Raw genomic sequence first — 19,032 nt, forward strand, 5'->3', positions numbered from 1 at the left:
ACTTGTCCGATCGCCAAAACCAAACACGTCAGTGCTGCAGTTTGTATTTATTTTATTTTGTAGTCGTGCTTCACAGGCTTTATCATTGTGAATATAATTCACAAGTGGAGTTTTGACTTTTGCTTGAATGAGTAAGCCACTTGGATGTTCTATTAATAAGGGTATAAAGGCTCCTGGCATGTGTGTGCGTTCATGTGCATGTACATACGTGTGTTGCAATGAGACGTGGGAGCGGACCATTTTCTCCACACATTGAGTAGGCTGCAGGAAGGATTATGGTATTGGAAATACTTGTAACACCTAAGTACTGAGTTCACATGATATAAAAGGCTGAATTAAATGGTACTTAAACAACATCATAATGTAATGACTCAACATACAAATCCAGGTCACTATCGGTCAAGTGTCCAAGCTCACTTGAGGTTGGATGCTGCCTTACAATACAACATTCATCTTGCAAGACGCACTAGTATTTTTCAGGGTATTTTCTAGGAAAAAAAGTGTGTTTTGTAAGCCGTAAAATACGGTGTATATATATATATATATATATATATATATATATATATATATATATATATATATATATATATATATATATATATATGACCCTGTTAAAGTGCAAGACTGTATGAAGTACCCTTCATCTGCATTGGTCTCAGAATTGGAGTAGTTGCAAGGTAGGGGATAATCTCAGGAAAGAATAGTGGAAAACCAGTGTATACTGTAAGGCATTACTGTTGATGTGTGTGACAAGCTGTGTTATGCCTAAGCTCTTAAGATGTAGTATGGTGGTCTACAAGACTATCTTTCCACCAGGTGCTGATAGGACAAAGAGGATAAAAGAGTGAAGCACTCTTACCTGGAACATTCTTTGTGAGATTGCCAGCCTGATGCATACATATATATGTGTGTGTGTGTATATATATATATATATATATATATATATATATATATATATATATATATATATATATATATATATATATATATATATATATATATATATATATAGAGAGAGAGAGAGAGAGAGAGAGAGAGAGATAATTTGATGCAAGTGATGATTATAATGATAATGATTGTAATCATTCTTTCCAGTCAAGCAATGTTGGGAGTAGTGTTGCTGATGCTACTCATTCACCTGCAAAGAAGACTCCTTCACCTTCATGCACTCACAGAACTGATTTGGAGGAGTACAATAGTGATGCAAGTACAGATGTAGAAGACAATGCTTCAGCTCAGTTTGATCAGAATTTATCTGAAAAACCAGCACTTACCTCCCCCATGGCTCCCATACCAGAAACACCACCACAATCGTCACACAAGATAATCATAGGAGACACTCCAGGGTGTTTCTCTCCCAACATATCCATACCAGAGACACCAGTAGTTTCCTATCCCAGTCCATCAAAAATAGATACCTCTCTGTGTTCCTTGTCCATCACATCTATACCAGAAACACAGGATTGCTTGTCTCCTAGTACAAGTTTATATGATACATCAGTACATCCCTCCTCGATAATCACAGATGCTCCAGCAGGAACACAAGAAAGCAATCACGCTAGGCAAGGACCTGAAATTGAGTGCTCAGTGTTCAAGAAGCCTCTTGCAATATCAACAATTAAAACATCTTGGTCTCCAAATACACCTGTGAGAGTTGCTTCTTCACCAGAGTCTTCAGGTGTCACCAAGTCCTCTGAGTCTGTGTCAACAAGGCTATTTTCTGGCAGCAATTCAGATGTGGATCTTGATGCTCCAACACAAGTATTTTTGGGCAGTACGTCAAGTGACATTGATCTTGATGCCCCAACTCAAGTGTTCACTGGTGACACAAGTGTTGATCTTGATGCCCCAACACAAGTTTTTACTGGTGACACAAATGTTGATCTTGATGCCCCAACACAAGTTTTTACTGGTGACACAAGCATTGATCTTGATGCCCCAACTCAAGTTTTTACTGGTGACAAAAATGTTGATCTTGATGCAGCAACGCAAGTTTTTACTGCTGACAAAAATATTGATCTTGATGCACCAACTAAAGTTTTCACTGGTGACACAAATGTTGATCTTGATACTCCAACACAAGTTTTTACTGGTGACACAAGCATTATTGACCTTGATGCCCCAACTCAAGTTTTTACTGGTGACAAAAATGTTGATCTTGATGTCCCAACTCAAGTCTTTACTGGTGACAAAAATATTGATCTTGATGCACCAACTCAAGTTTTCACTGGTGACACAAATGTTGATCTTGATGTACAAACTCAGGTGTTTAATAGTGGTACTTCTAGCAATATTAACCTTCATGCCCCAACACAGGAGTTTACCAGTGAGACATCGGGGAGTGTAGAATGCGATGCCTCAAAACAGGTGTTTACCAGTGATACACCAGGGAACATAGACCATGATGCCCCAACACAGGTATTCACCAGTGATCCACCAGAGGACATAAACTCTGATACCCCAACACAGGTGTTCACCAGTAATGCAGCAGAAGGCACAGACACCAAACCCCCAACACAGGCATTTACCAGTGATGCACCAGAGAACATAGACCTTGATGCCCCAACACAGGTGTTCACCAGTGATCCACCAGAGGACATAAACTCTGATACCCCAATGCAGGTGTTCATCAGTGATGCAACAGAGGTCACAGACCCTGATGCCCCAACACAGGTGTTCACTAGTGATGCACCAGAGGTCACAGATCCTGATGCCCCAACACAGGTGTTCACCAGTGATGCAACAGAGGTCACAGACCGTGATGCCCCAATGCAGGTGTTCTCCATTAATGGAACAGAGGTCACAGACCCTGATGCCCCAACACAGGTGTTCACCAGTGATGCACCAGAGGGCATAGATGATATGGAGGATAAACTTGATGCTGCAGTCCCCCTTGTGGCCTCAAGTGGCATCCCAAGAATTGGTAGTGATGAGATCTGTAAGCAAGAGTTGACAGCAAATGACAATGTTAAAGATATTATTTCTCTGGAGTCCTCTCAATTGCCTCATCGACATGAATCTGTCATTGATGATCCTCCAAGTTCACCTTCTCTTCTGTATGATGCACCAACTCAGCCATTCTCAGGTACTCACACTGATGTTATTCAACCCAGCAGCAGCATTATGGAGGCTTGGGGGCACCTTGAGTCAACTGCCAGCCTGGAAACCAGCACACCCTTTATAGGACTCACCAGCAAAGAAAATCTCGAGAAAAGTGATGCAGCGTCTGATGTATCAAAGAGTTTGTTTAATGAGGAAAATGAGACAGATTCTCTCCATGGTGAGAGAGAAAATGGTGAGTTTGGTAGCATGGAGAAAGGTCATAAAGATTCAAAGGAGAACTATCACTCAGATGAGAGCACAGACATTGAGGAATGCATGCTCATAGAATCTGTACCACAAACCACCCACAAAGGTAGAAAAAAAGTACTCTCATTAAAAAATGCTGCAAAAAGTGAACAGAGAAATGAAATTATATCATCATGCAAGAAGGGACCAGAACAGTCTGATAGGCTGAGTAATAGTGAGTTTGAAGAGAATGCCAAGAACCGGTCACCAAAATTGTTTGATCTACCATCTGACACTGATGATCTTTCACAAAAAGAAGATAATATCCTGTCTTTTCCCACCAACAGAAAAACTAATGACAATGAAGATGATCTTGTGCAAAAGAGAAAGAATGTCTTTTCCTCTCCCATTACCAGGAGATCCACTAGACTTGTCTCCCATGAAACCAGCACTCCACAAAAAAATGGGGAAAGGTTCAGGAGAACTTCCAAAGCCATTCTTGTCTCCAGTTCTTCAGTGCCTGTCTCTACAGCTCCAAAATATATTCAAACCAAAATCTCTCTTTCTTCTTCCATAACCACAACAACAAGCTCTAATCATGCCTCTGCCCCTATCCCTACTTTCCTTACTGCAGAAACTAGAAGCACAACCCAAACTTCCACCACTTCTGCCCCAGCCTCTGTCCCTTTTCCAAACCTTACCATTTCACCCGTGACTAGAAGACAGACGAGGAGAGGCAAAACTGAGGTAGTGACTTCTTTTTCCACCACTATTCCAGTTGAGTCTCCAATATGTACCAGACAACGTGATAAGAGAAGCACACTTACAGATAACGTTCACTCCACCAACACCATTGTTAATGCTATCACCACTCCCATTTTTACTCCACATACAATGTCTGATAGCACTCTCACTCCTATATCTAACTCCAATGTTATCATTGCTACAACACTACAAGACAAGAGAAGAACTCGATCTCAAAGAGTTTCTGTTCATTCTCCAATAAATACCAGAGGCAAGGAAACAGTGGCACTTAGTGAAAGCAGTGCATCATCACAACCATCCACATCAGCAGCCACCAATACCAGCAACAGATCTGCTAATATAAGGAGTAGGAGGAGCAAGCAGGCAACTACATCATCTCTGATCAAAGTGAAACTTGAATTGGAAGATAAAGATGTACAGATGACCCCCTTGACCACAATAAAAGAGAAAGAAGAGATAGTGACAACAATAGATGAACGAGATATCAAAACAGAACCAAAAGATGATCTGCCTCAAGGCAATCTTCATGAGGATAGTGAGCGATGCAGAAGGACACGCCGAAAACCTATGAGATACTCCCCAGAAAGAGATATTAGCCTGCCTAGCACAAGTGTAAGATCTAGAATGTCTTTGTCTTCATCAGAGTCTTCAGGCAGTATACAGAAGAAGAGTACTGGAAATATAGCAACAATTACCACAGAAAACATTGAGTCATCAAAAGCCACACTACAGCAGCAGTGTTCCCAGAGGATTTTGACTTCTGTGCAGACCAGGAAAATGAAGGGAGCTGTATCTGTTTCAAATTCTGTGCAGACCAGGAAAAGGAAGGGAGCTGTATCTGTTTCAAACCCAGTGATAAAGGTTAAGAAGGAACCAAAGGATTCTAGTGAAGAATATTCTGAGTCTCCTGTTTCACTTAACACTGTACTGATTGCCAAGGCACAACCACTGCCAAAGGAAAGCTGTCAATCAAGAGCCTCCACTAGCAGAGGTGCAAGTCAAACACCACCCAGAACTACAATGAAAATTAAAATGGAAGTTGTAAAACCGGAAAAAAGTGATGAAGGCCACACTGAAGACTCCCAGAGTAAGATAGTACAACCAGGAGCCAAACAAATAAGAATGTCAGAGTGTAAAAAAGGGGAGGCAACAAAGAGGTTAAGTAGAAATTCATTCTCACAGCAAAAGCCCAAAAGAATCAAACCAGAAGCTTCCTATTCTGCCTCATCTTGCCATAGCAGTGTCTCATCAAGAGCAACCAGGAGTAATAAAGTAAGTGCTTTAAAAATTTTGGTTCATGAAGAGAGTCTTTGGTCTTCTTTGAGTCTAGTTCTATTGATTATTACATCATGTACAAGCTTACTGTCTAGATTGATTATAGATACGTAATTAGGTAGATTAAAATTGGCTCTGATGGTACAAGTTAATTTGTTTCATAAATTATTTATACAACAAATATTCTTATAATGGAACACATTACTAATGGGAATAAAGGATTGCTTTCCATACCCTCTAAGGTGGTTTCTCAAGTAACAAATGCAACTAAGACATCAATGTTGCAAAATACAAATGTCCAGCAGTAACAGATATACTGTATGTACACGCAATAACTATTCAGTCATGTAAAAATATCTTCCTGGAGTGTGTGTGTGTGTGTATATGTATTTATTTATTTACCTAGTATTTACCTAGTTGTAGTTTTACAGGGGCCGGGCTTTGTGCTCGTGTGGCCCTGTCTCCATATCTACACTTATCCAATTTTTCTTTAAAACTATGTACACTCTTTGCTGACGCCACTTCCTCACCCAAACTGTTCCAAGTCTCAACACATCTTTGCGGGAAACTAAATTTTTTAACATCTCTCAGACATCTTCCCTTCCTTAGTTTCTTACTATGCGATCTTGTGCTTCTAAAGTCATATTCTTCTCTCAGGATCAGTTTCTCATTATCCACTTCATCCATTCCGTTAATCAATTTATAAACTTGTATCAGATCCCCTCTCTCTCTTCTCTGCTCCAAGGTTGGTAGATCCATTGCCTTTAGTCTCTCCTCATATGCCATCCCTTTAAATTCTGGAACCATTCTTGTAGCCATTTTTTGTAGTCTCTAATTTTCTTATGTGTTTCTTTTTATGGGAAGTGTGTGTGTGTGTGTGTGTGTGTATTTACCTAGTTGTATTTACCTAGTTGTAGTTTTACAGGGCCTGGGCTTTATGCTCGTGTGGCCCCGTCTCAATATCTACACTTATCCAATTTTTCTTTAAAACTATGTACACTCTTTGCTGACACCACTTCCTCACTCAAACTGTTCCAAATCTCAACACATCTTTGCGGGAAACTAGATTTTTTAACATCTCTCAGTCATCTTCCCTTCCTCAGTTTCTTACTATGCGATCTTGTGCTTCTAATGTCATATTCTTCTCAGCATTAGTTTCTCATTATCCACTTGATCCATTCCGTTAATCAATTTATAAACTTGTATCAGATCCCCTCTCTCTCTTCTCTATTTCAGGGTTGGTAGATCCATAGCTTTTAGTCTCTCCTCATATGTCACCCCTTTAAATTCTGGAACCATTCTTGTAGCCATTTTTTGCAGTCTCGCCAATTTCCTTGTATTTCTTTTTATGAGGGGTCCACACAACTCCTGCATATTCCAATCTAAGTCTTATTTTAGTACTTATCAATTTCTTCATCATTTCTTTGTCCATATAGTGAAATGCTAATCCAATATTCCTTAGCAAATTATACGTCTCTCTGAAAATTCTATCAATATGGCTTACCGGTTGATTGTTTTCTTCCACTGTCACTCCCAAGTCCTTTTCCTTTTTTACTTTTTCTAGTCCTACTCCATCTCCCATCTTATAGATTCCCACGTGTGTGTGTGTGTCTGTGTGTGTATTTACCTAATTGTATTTACCTAATTGTAACATACGGGAAAAGAGCTATGCTCGTGTTGTCCCGTCTCCATATCTATTAATGTCCAGCTTTTTCTTAAAATCATGAATATTCCTTGCGTTGACCACTTCCACGTCTAAACTATTCCATGCTTCCACCCTTCTATGAGGGAAGCTATATTTTTTCACATCTCTCCTATAAGTGGCCATTTTTAGTTTCGACATTCTTCCATTCCACATACACAGATCTTCCCTATCCATTTTTCCATGCCAATCATCACTCTGTATATTGCTATCAGGTCTCCCTTTCTCTTCTGTTTTCCAGGGTTGGAAGTTGCATTCTTTTCAGTCTGTCTTCATAAGTCAAATCTCTTAAGTCAGGCACCATTTTCGTTGCAGCCCTCTGTACTTTCTCTAGTTTCCTTATGTGTTTCTTTAAGTTCGAGCCCACTGTATTGTTGCATATTCAAGCCTCGGTCTTATCATTGCAGTAATTATTTTCTTCATCATTTCTTCATCTAGATATACGAACGCCACTCTTATGTTCCTCAATAAGTTCAATACTTCTCCAATTATTTTGTTTATATGTCTCTCTGGCGATAGGTCATTGGTAATTGTCACCCCAAGGTCTTTTTCTTCATGACTGGTTTTTATGTCTTCATTTCCTATCTTGTACATACTCCTGATTCTTCTTTCACTCTTGCCAAACTCTATTTTCTTGCATTTTGTCGTGTTGAACTCCATTTGCCATGTACAGCTCCATTTCCATATTCTGTCCAAGTCTTCCTGGAGTAGTTCGCAATCTTTGTCACATCTCACTTTTCGTAACAATTTTGCATCGTCTGCAAATAGGCTCACATAACTGGACACCCCATCCACCATGTCATTTATGTAGACTGCGAACATTACTGGTGCCAACACTGATCCCTGTGGAACTCCACTCTCCACCAATCCCCATTCTGATGGTCTGTCCTTAATTATTGTTCTCATTTCTCTTCCTACCAAAAGTCTTCCATCCATTTTAGTAAACTGCCATGCACTCCTCCTACCATTTCAAGTTTCCAGATCAGTCTCTGGTGTGGTACCTTATCAAAGGCCTTTTTTAAATCCAGATATATTCCATCAGCCCAACCATCTCTTTCCTGTATTACATCTATCACCCTCGAATAGTAACATATCAGGTTTGTCGTGCATGAACGCCCTTTCCTAAAACCAAATTGACACTCACAAAGTATGTCATTTTTCTCCAAGAAGTCTGTCCATCTAGTCTTCACCACCCTCTCACACATCTTAGCTACCACACTTGTAAGTGACACTGGTCTATAGTTCAATGGGTCTCTCTTGTTACCTGATTTATAGATTGGGACAATGTTAGCTCTTTTCCAGTCTTGGGGCACTACGCCTTCCCTTAATGAGGCATCAATTACTTCACAAACTTTTTCTGCCAATTGCTCCTGCATTCTCTTAAAATCCATCCTGATACCCCATCAGGTCCCACAGCTTTTCTCACTTCTAAACTCCCCATCATGTTCTTGATCTCCTCCACCGTTACTTGAAACTCCTTCATAATCCCTTTCTGTTCCATTACCAGTGGTTTGTCAAAAGCAGTCTCCTTTGTGAATACCTTCCGAAAGCATCCATTCATAGCCTCTGCCATTTCCTGGGATCTTCACTGTATACTCCATTTACTTCTAAACTTTCAATACTTTCTCTATTTTTGATGTTGTTGTTCACATGTCTGTAAAAAAGCCTTGGTTGGTCTTTACATTTATCAATTATATCCTTTTCTTGTTTCTTTCTTTCTTCTCTTCTAATCAACACATATTCATTTCTTGCTCTTTTGTAACTTTCCCACTGCTTAATCCGTCTTTTCCTTCTCCACCTCTTCCATGCATCCTCTTTTCTTGTTCTAGCCTTTTCACATCTATCGTTAAACCAGTCCTGCTTTCCAACTTCTCTATGTTGTCTTATTGGTACAAATTTTTCTCACCTTCTTTGTATATTTTTATAAATTCCTTCCACTTTTCATTTGCTCCTTAGCACTCTTGAATTTCATCCAATTTGTCTCTTGAAAGAATTTCTTTAGGTTTCCAAAATCTGTCTTGGCATAATTCCATCTTCCCACTTTATATTCTTCATTTCTTCTAGATTTCTCTTCGTCTATCACCTTGAACTCCAAAACTGCATGATCACTCTTTGCTAAAGGGCACTCCACCCTCATCTCCTCAATGACCATTGGCTCTGTACTAAAGACCAAGTCCAGTCTTGACGATGCTCCTCTCCTCCAAACCTAGTATCTTCTTTGACCCACTGAGTTAACACATTTTCCATTGCCAGTGTCAATAGTGTATTTCCCATGTTGTCTCTGATCCTTCCATTGACCAGTCCTCCCAACACACCTCTTTACAATTAAAATCTCCCATCATTATAGTTCGTTCACAGCCACCCAACCCCTCAAGTAATCGTTGAGTTCTAAAATCCCGTGTTGTGTGTGTGTGTGTGTGTGTGTGTGTGTGTGTGTGTGTGTGTGTGTGTGTGTGTGTGTGTATTTACCTAGTTGTAGTTTTACAGGGCCTTGGCTTTATGCTCGTGTGGCCCCGTCTCCATATCTACACTTACCCAATTTTTCTTTAAAACTATGCACACTCGTTGACACCACTTCTTCACTCAAATTGTTCCACGTCTCAACACATCTTTGTGGGAAACTATATTTTTAAACATCTCTCAGACATCTTCCTTTTCTCAGCTTTTTACTATGCGATCTTGTGCTTTGAATGTCATATACTTCTCTCAGGATCAGTTTCTCATTATCCACTTGGTCCATTTCGTTGATCGATTTATAAACTTGTATCAGATTCCCTCTCTCCCTTCTCTATTCCAGGGTTGGTAGATCCATAGCCTTTAGTCTCTCCTCATATGTCATCCCTTCAAATTCTGGAACCATTCTTGAAGCCATTTTTTGTAGTCTCTCCAACTTCCTTATGTGTTTCTTTTTATGGGGGGTCCACACTACTCCTGCATATTCCAATCTGGGTCTTATTATAGTACTTATCAATTTCTTCATCATTTCTTTGTCCATGTAGTGAAATGCTTTCCTTTTTTACTTTCTCCAGTTCTACTCCATCTCCCATCTTATAGATTCCCACGGGTCGTCTTTCACTCTTTCCCATTTCCATGACATGGCTTTTGTCCACATTGAATTCCATTTCCCACTTTTCCTCCATTCCCAAATCTTATTTAGGTCTTCCTGCAGTATTTCACAATCCTCTTTTTGCTTTATAACTCTGCACAGTTTTGTATCGTCTGCAAACAGATTTATGTAGCTGTTCATTCCTTCTGGCATGTCGTTAATATAAATGAGGAAAAGTATTGGTGCCAATACTGATCCCTGCGGCACTCCGCTTTCTACTGCTCTCCACTTGGACTTCATATCTTTAACTACCGTCCTTATTTCTCTCCCCCTCAAATAATTTTCCATCCATCTCAATGTGCTTCCTTTTAAGCCACCCTTCTCTAACTTCCACAGTAATCTTGCATGTGGCACTTTGTCAAACGCCTTTTTTAAATCCAAATAAATACAGGCAACCCATCTCTCTCTCTCTTGTACTCTATCAACTATTCTAGAATAGAAACTCAATAAATTAGTTACACACGACTGTCTTTTTCTAAAACCAAATTGGCTATTTGATATTAATTTGTTGTGTTCAAGGAACTTGATCCATTGTTTCTTTATTATTCTTTCACACATCTTGCATATTACACTAGTTAGTGATACCGGTCTGTAATTTAAAGGTTCTTCCTTCCTTCCGCTCTTATATATGGGAACCACCTCAGCTCTTTTCCATTCTACTGGTACTGTTCCATTTTCTATTGAGCATTTTATGATGTTGTATATAGGACTTGCTAGTTCTTCCCTATATTCTTTCAGTATTCTGCCTGAGACTTGATCTGGTCCCATTGCCTTCTCTTCATCCAATTCCTTCATTAACTCTTTTATATCAAGCTTGGTTACTTTAACCTCTTTCATATAGACAGTCTCTCTATTACCCTGTGGCCTTTCAAATTTGGATTCCTTAGTAAAGACCTCCTGGAATATATTATTCAATAGTTCTGCCATACTTTTTGGGTCTTCCACCATCCCATTCTCTCCTTTTAACCTTTCTATTGTTTCTTTGTCTAATTTTTCCATTTATGAATCTGTAGAACAATTTTGGTTGCTCCTTATATTTTTCAACAATGTCCCTTTCATAGTTACTTTCCTCATCCTTCCTCACCTTAACATATTCATTTCTCGCTGCCTTGAAGTTTTCCTTATTTACCGGATTTCTATTTCTCCTTCACCTTTTCCATGCTCGATCTCTTTTCTCCTTTGCCCTAGCACACCTTGTGTTAAACCAATCTTTCTTTCCTTCTTCTTTAGGTCTATATTTTGGGACATATTCCCTGACTCCTGTTTTGTATATTTCTAAAAATAAGTTTGACTTCTCTTGCACTATCTCAGAGTTTTCCATCTCCTCCCAGTTAATGTATTTGAAGTATTTCTTGAGATTCTCAATATCAGCCTTTTTGTAATTTAATCAGTCTCCTTTGTATGATTCGTCTCTATCTTCCTTTCCCTCTTCTATATCCATTTCTAATACATGGTCACTCTTTCCCAATGGGCACTTATATCTTATATCATCGTTCATTTGTATACCCCTTGTAAAAACTAGGTCCAATCTCGCCGGCTCGTCGTTTCCTCTGAATGTTGTGTTTTCCTTTACTCTTTGGTCCATCATATAATCTGTCATTAGGTTCAGGAATCTTTCTTTCCAGGCTTCTTCCCCCATACCACTTTCATAATTTTCCCAGTTCACTTCTTTACAGTTGAAATCTCCTACTAATATAACTTTTCTCCTTTCTTTAATGATTCTAGTTAGACTCCTAATTGTGTCATCTATCATGTCTTTATATTCTTGATTGGTTCATGAATTTGTTTTGGGTGGCACATATGTTACAATGATTGTTAACTCTTTTTTATTAATATGCATCTTAACATACAGTACTTTTGCTTTTCCTTCCCCACATTTCACTTGGTTTATCACCATCTCCATCCTTAACATTATCATGATTCCTCCTCCTCCTTTACCCCCTCTGTCTGTCCTCCATACATCATACCTATTATCCAAGTCTATTTTTATTGTCTCATTTAGTTTTGTTTCAGCCAGGCATACAATATCCAGTTCTTCTTTCTTTATGTAGTCTCTTAATTCTAATTTACTTGATAAAACTCTGTATATGTTCGTATACATCATTTTTAGTCTCTTGCCTTTATAATTTTTAGTTAAACTTGCTCCACTTTTTCCTCTTCCTTCTCTTTTATATACCATTTCCTCATCCTGTCTCCTAGAATTCTCCAATAAAATGTGTGTGTGTGTGTGTGTGTGTTTGTGTTTGTGTTTGTGTTAGTAAAATTGGTAATGAATCAGACTTGGACTTCAGGAACATAGATCTAATTTTGATGTAGAGTAAGTGTAGACTTTTCTCTTTGGTAATTGCAGGATGTGGAGCTGTGGTCTCCCTCCAGGAAGCAGCGGCAGGCCAGTACCAAACCACGGGTGCTATTCACTGGTTATAATGACCCAGCTGACCTTAAGATTGTTACAGATTTGGGTGAGTGTATGGTGCTAGTGCCCCACAAATACTTACGTGTATTTTCTTAATGTGATGTATACTTCCACATTTTTTTCTTAATGTGATGTACTCTCAGGCTTAATTTTTAGGGAAAAGGATGCATAACAGGTGTACCGTATTTGACAGCATATACGACACATGGGCATGTAAGATGCATCCCCATTTCAGCAGGAAAAAAGTTTTTAGTGTATTTAAGCATTTACTGTTGAAAACAATCTAGCACCACATTACACTAGCAGAAAACATTGCTGCAAAAGCAATGTTATACCCAAGTTCTGGCCAATGTGGAGCTGGGCAATGAATGTTATGTTTACCTTTCCTTGCTCCCTTCAGTTAGCCTGACATGTATACAGTGTTCCCTCACTATTTTGCGGTTTGACTTTCATGGCCTCACTGTTTCGTGGGTTTTATACATACTCATAGATATGTTCTACGGATTTTTTGCTATATCACGGGGTCCATGGCGTCACTTACAAATACTGTACCTACAGTAATTCGGTAAGATAATGTGTAATAACGACGATAATGTACGTTACTGTGTATGTAAAGTACTGTACATGTATTGTTCGTATACAAATACAGTGAGTGATTATACAGGAAAATCTGAGCCCCGAAAAACACATAAGCAAGATATTTAGATTATCATATAAAATGTTGACTGATAAGAATGGCATTTCAATACATAGACAAAGATATGAAATAAATCATCACAAGCATGATACGTCCAAAGCTGGAATATGCAACTGTGGTGTGGTCTCTGAGCTCTAAAAAAGGACATAAGAAGATTAGAAAGGATACAGAAGATTGCTACAAAGATGGTGCCGGAACTAAAGGACCTAACATATGAAGAACGACTGAAGGAAATGGGACTACCTACCTTACAAGATAGAAGAGAAAAGGAGACCTAATAACAATGTACAAGATAGTCAATGGCACTGAAAAGATAGACAATGAAGACCTGGTGCCGGTGACAGAAGAAGATAGAAGGATAAGAGGACATTTAAAGAAGATCAGGATGAGGCAGTATGTGAAGGACAATGGAAAATACAGTTTTCCACACAGAACTGTAGAGAAGTGGAATGCATTGAATAATGAAGTTGTTACAGCACATAATGTGCATAACTTTAAGGAAAAATTAGATAAATGGAGACATGGAGACAGGACACTATAAGCCCTGCTTGAACCCTGTACAATACAGCTGGGTAAATACACACACCTGTAGGACTCAGGAGAGTTAAGGTACATGAAGGAAGTGATGTCGAGTTTAATGGACAAGCAGGACAGACTGACAACGGAAAACACTGAGCTGGGATTGACATTAGTCAAATGTGAGAAGATCAGTGCAATCAATCATTGATTAAAGGATGAGATACAGGAGATAAAGAAACAAAATGATATACTAAAAGCTACATGTTATGACTACAAAAACTCTTTAAGGAGCTTACAGGAAAAAGTACAGGATGGTATTTAGGACAGGGTGGAAGGTGGATTCGGTGAAAGCAAGCTGAAGGAATTATGAAATGCATGGAATTAAGAACAAGGAAAGGAAAAAGTTAAATTTTTAGAGGTAGTAAAAAGGCAAATTCAGGAAAAAAACAAAAGATGCTGTAATACAAGTAATTAAGGAGAAAAAAGATCTAGTGAGAGATACAGTGGATAAGAGGAATGTTTCGTGATTTTTGGGATGAAGGAAAAATAATCCAAATAAATTCATGAGAGAATGTGAAGAGAGAGAACTAGCCAAAACAATTATCAAACAGGTGCAGGACAGCACACAGGAGCTGGAACAAGAGGTGGAGGAAGTGATTAAATTGGGAAGATTTACTGAAGGGGGGCAGGAGACCAGTGAAAGTGAGAATGAGATCGCAGGTGGCAGTAGAGGAAATTTTGACAAGGAAAGGGAAGCTGGCCGATGATACTGAACATAGAGATATTTGGATAAAAAGAAATATGAACCTAGTGGAGAGGGAAAGAAAGAAAGTGCTAAGAAGTGAAGCTAAAGAAAAAAACAAGAAAAGGACGGAGATCGAGAAAAAGATTTTCTAGTGGAAGGTTCTGGATATGAGACTAAAAAAGTGGTATCTATGGAAGAAGGAAAAGGTCATGGAGGAGGCAAGAAATTGAGAGTGACATACTAATATAGATGGGTTGTTATCCAGCGTGTTGGAGGTTAGGGATTATTTGAAAGAGAAAAATATGGATGTAATGTGCATTATTGAAACAAAACTAAGAGTGGAGATCCACGTTGATTTTAAAGAAGAAGGATATAATAGCTGGAGAAGAGACAGGAAGGGTAAAGGGGAAGAAGTGCTAATAATGTTCCGTGATAATATATGTGTGGAGGATGTGCAATATGGTGAGGGCAAGGTGGAAGTAATGGGAGTAACAATCAAAACAAAGGAATCGGAAAAAAGAAAAATCATAGTTACATATGTGCCACTTAAGACAAATACATGGGGAACTGAGAAACATAGACATGTAAAGCGAGGTGATTAAGTGCTTAGATAATATGTTGAGAAGAGATGTAAAAATGCTTTTAGTTGGAGACTTTAACTGTAAAAAAATAAACTGGAGAGAGATGGAAGTAATGGATAATGCTGAACAATGGAGTGAAGAAGTGTTACAGTTGACTATGGTAAATATAATGGACCAGTGGGTGGAGGAGTCAACAAGGTACAGGGGGGAAGAAGAACCATCATTGCTTGACCTAGTATTCACAAAGAAATCAGAGCCCCTTCCCAGCATACAATACCATAGTCCAGTGGGAAGAAGTGATCATGTGACATTAGAGCTGGAAATACAGGAGGAGGATGGGATAAGTTACAGAGATGACTACAAAGGAGAGAGATTAAATTATGCAAGAGCAGATTTTGAAAAATTAAGGAACTTTTTTGTTGACATTGAATGGAAAAACATTATGTACGAAAGGACAATACAAGAAAAATGTGAAATATTCTTACAGAAATATAATGAAGGAGTAAAGAAATGCGTACCTTTTTATAGAGTTAAGAAAAAAATTCACACTTAGTGCAATACTAGATGGGCAGACGTGAAAAAGGCAAAAGATAAAGCTTGGAAGAAACTCATAAAGCAGGGAAATGACAATAACAGACAACAGTATAAGGATGTGAGAAATGAATACAGTGGAGACTCAATACTTGAACTTAATTTGTTCCAAATGGCCGTTCGAGTATTAAAAAGTTTGACTATTGATACCTATAAATCAGGTAATTCGTTCCAGTCATTGCCAAACCCAAGTTTAGAAAGAAGCAGCGGTTTAATTTTGCAGTCACTGCTAGCACTGACGCATAGAAGCAGGGTTAGCCTGTCTTTCATGGGCTTGTGTCCTGGCAAACACTTCTCTTCCTTTGTTATATAGATCATGTTTGGTAGTTTTTTTGTTTTTTTTTCCAAAACAGGCCAATTTCATCACAATTAAAGGTCTGTTGTGGGCTTAAGTGCTCCTTATCCACAAATTCCTTAAATTCAGGCACAAATTACTCAGCAGCAATTCTGTCAGCACTTGTGGGCTCGCCGTGCCTCACAACAGAATTAATTCCAGTTCTTTTCTTGAAATTCACAAACCACCCTTTTACTTGCTTTAAAATCATCATTGTAGTCAGATGTAGTATCAGAAATAAGATCACAATGCAGCAGCCTAGCCTTCACACAAATTATGGCCTCTGACAAAGAATCACCAGCCATCTGCCTTTGGTTTATCCAGTCAACAATTTTTCATTTCTTCCACTGCCGCAGGTTGCTTAAATTGCCTTTTCATAGTTGCAAGATCGGTTACTCTTCCTCCTTTCTTGTATTTATCAATAATCTCCTTTTTCCTTTCGATGATTGTCTCTACATTCTTTCTTGTAGGCTTATTCTCACCACTAACAAGCCTCTTCGGTGCCATTGTAAGCTTCTAAATGCAAAAAAAAAAAAAATCCAGAGAGAAAGCACAGGACAATGTTATTCTTATGACAGCGAAGGATCAACTGGCTGTAGTGGACCGGTGGGGCACGTGGGGCGGGAGGAAGGGAGAGACCAGTTGTTTACAGCCACGTGGACAGACATTTGACTAATAGATATTTTTTCGAGTATTAAGTTGAACTTTTGCGTTCGACTATTGAAAAGTTCAACTATTTAGACATTCGAGTATTGAGTCTCGACTGTATATTAGAGTAAGGAGAGAGGAAGAAAGAAACTTTGAGAAAGATATGGTGAGTAAAAGCAAAGACGAAGCCAAGCTTTTCTACAAATTCATAAACGGGAAAATGAAGAACAAGGAAACAATAGAAAAATAATTAAAGGAGGAAAGACATACCAATTAGAGAAGGGAATGTGTGAAATAATGAATGAGAGCTTCAAAACGGTGTTTACTGTAGAAGATTTTATAGAACCAAATAGGACATTGTATTGCCATGGATTACAGGAAATCACAGGGCACAAAGAAGATATTAGAAGATTATTGGATAATTTGGATGTCAGAAAAGCAATGGGGCCAGATGGTATTTCAGACTGGGTGCTAAAAGAATGTAAAGAACAACTACTGGATCCAATTTGGGAAATAATTACAAGTTCACAAAATGAAGAGAAAGTTCCACTACAATGGAAAAGAGCCAATGTAATACCAATATTTAAAGAGGGAAAGACAACTGAGCCATTAAATTACAGACCACTGTGACTTAACACGTTAACCGTGTTTGGTAACTGAGCACACTTGCCCGCAGGGCGTAACCTTCATTACCCGACCAGGCCAGTGTCCATTGGACTTTTGCAGAGAGAAGAGGTATATATCATTGTGAGAGCGTGGCCTCTAGTATAGAGCGTAAAAATCCATGGTACAAATATATAACGAATCGCAGACCAGTAATTTTTTTTCCCTTCTATTGCATATTGGTACACCAGTGTGCCAGGCATGGGCTGTAGCATATGATGATATATTCTTGACACTATCAACAGTACATGAGTAAGGTAATAACTTAGTTCCAAGTGGAATGAAAAACAGAAAAGGAGAAGAGATTGTAAAACCTGAAAGTGTCATTGAGTACAATAAAGCAAAAAAAAAGTGTTGATGTTGCTGATCAACTCATTTCCTACTACTCGCCACTCTACAAATTAAGGAAGTGGTACAAGAAGCTGGCTCTGGAAATGATTGCTGGGATATCAGTGACAAATGCTCAAATTCTATACAATAAATACTGCTCAGCAAAACAAGTATGCCTAAAAACCTTCATAGAATCAGCAATTCTCTCTCTTACTAAAAACATTCCTGAGGAAATTACAAAACTAGGGAAGAGGACCTCTGATATATTGGGTGCAAGAAAAGAACATACTTTACAGGAAGCAGATGGACCAATGAAAAATACAAGGAAGCGATGCAGAGGATGCTATGAGAGAATCTCACTGTCTGAGGGATACAAGGTGGCCACAAACAAGGCTAGGAGAGTATCCACCTATTACAATGAATGTGAGGGTCAACCACTCCTTTGCATTTCATGTTTCAACGAAAAACATGACTTGTGTAATTAGTGATCAACATTATGATGATCTAATATTCCATTATTTTCTTATATTGATTGTATTTTTGAAGTAATATGTCATCAAACATTACTTGTTATTCAGAAGCCTATTTTTTTCTTTCAACGAATGAAATTATTGTCTTATCATTTTTATCTTATTTTCCAGTACCTTAGCTACGCATCTGCAGTCATAATAAATACAAATTTATACACAAATTGTTTACATACTCAAGTTTGTAATAGTTTTTAGAAAGTGATATTCAGGCCTCAGATGTACCAATACGCAACAAGTGAAACATTTGCTCGGTACACGGGTGGCCCGATACACGGTTAACGTGTTAAAAGCATTATGGGAAAGTTGTGCAAAATGATTATCAAAGAAAAATGGGTAAAACATCTGGAAGAAGAACAAGTCATAACAAACAGGCAATTTGGGTTCAAGACAGGAGAGTCAAATTTATTAAGCTTATACTCAAGGATAATAGAAGGACTGGATAACAGAGATGGATGGATGGATGGATGGACATAGTATACCTGGACATAAAAAAGGCTTTTAATGAATTCCCTCATGGAAGACTACTTTGGAAACTAGAGAACATAGGAGGACTGCGAGGAACTTTGTTAGAGTGGACAAGGGATTATTTGAAGAACGGAGATGAAATCCATGATCAGAGATACATACTCATCGTGGGGTAAAGTATAAAGTAACAAGTGGAGTGCTACAATGGTCAGTGTTAGCCCCCATTAGGTTTCAGATTTATGTAAATGACTTTCACAATGGGATAAACAGCTACATTAATCTACTTGCTGGTAATGGAAAGCTACTAAAAGTTATCAAAACCCGGGAGGACTATTTGCTGTTACAGGAAGATATAAACAAGATCTACGAGTGGAGTA

The 19,032-nt window shown here is 38.5% G+C and overlaps 1 protein-coding gene across 1 annotated transcript in view; it reads left to right on the plus strand.

Annotated features, from left to right (window-relative positions):
• LOC123513293 (mediator of DNA damage checkpoint protein 1-like) overlaps positions 1 to 19,032 on the plus strand; it is a 94,223-nt gene that overhangs the window by 45,685 nt on the left and 29,506 nt on the right. The window contains exons 8-9 of the mRNA XM_045270375.1: positions 1,096 to 5,325; positions 12,487 to 12,598. Coding sequence (XP_045126310.1) covers positions 1,096 to 5,325; positions 12,487 to 12,598 — 4,342 coding nt within the window. The remainder of the gene's footprint in view (positions 1 to 1,095; positions 5,326 to 12,486; positions 12,599 to 19,032) is intronic.

The sequence above is a fragment of the Portunus trituberculatus genome, chromosome 35 (assembly GCF_017591435.1).
Source record: "Portunus trituberculatus isolate SZX2019 chromosome 35, ASM1759143v1, whole genome shotgun sequence".
Lineage (NCBI taxonomy): Eukaryota > Metazoa > Arthropoda > Malacostraca > Decapoda > Portunidae > Portunus > Portunus trituberculatus.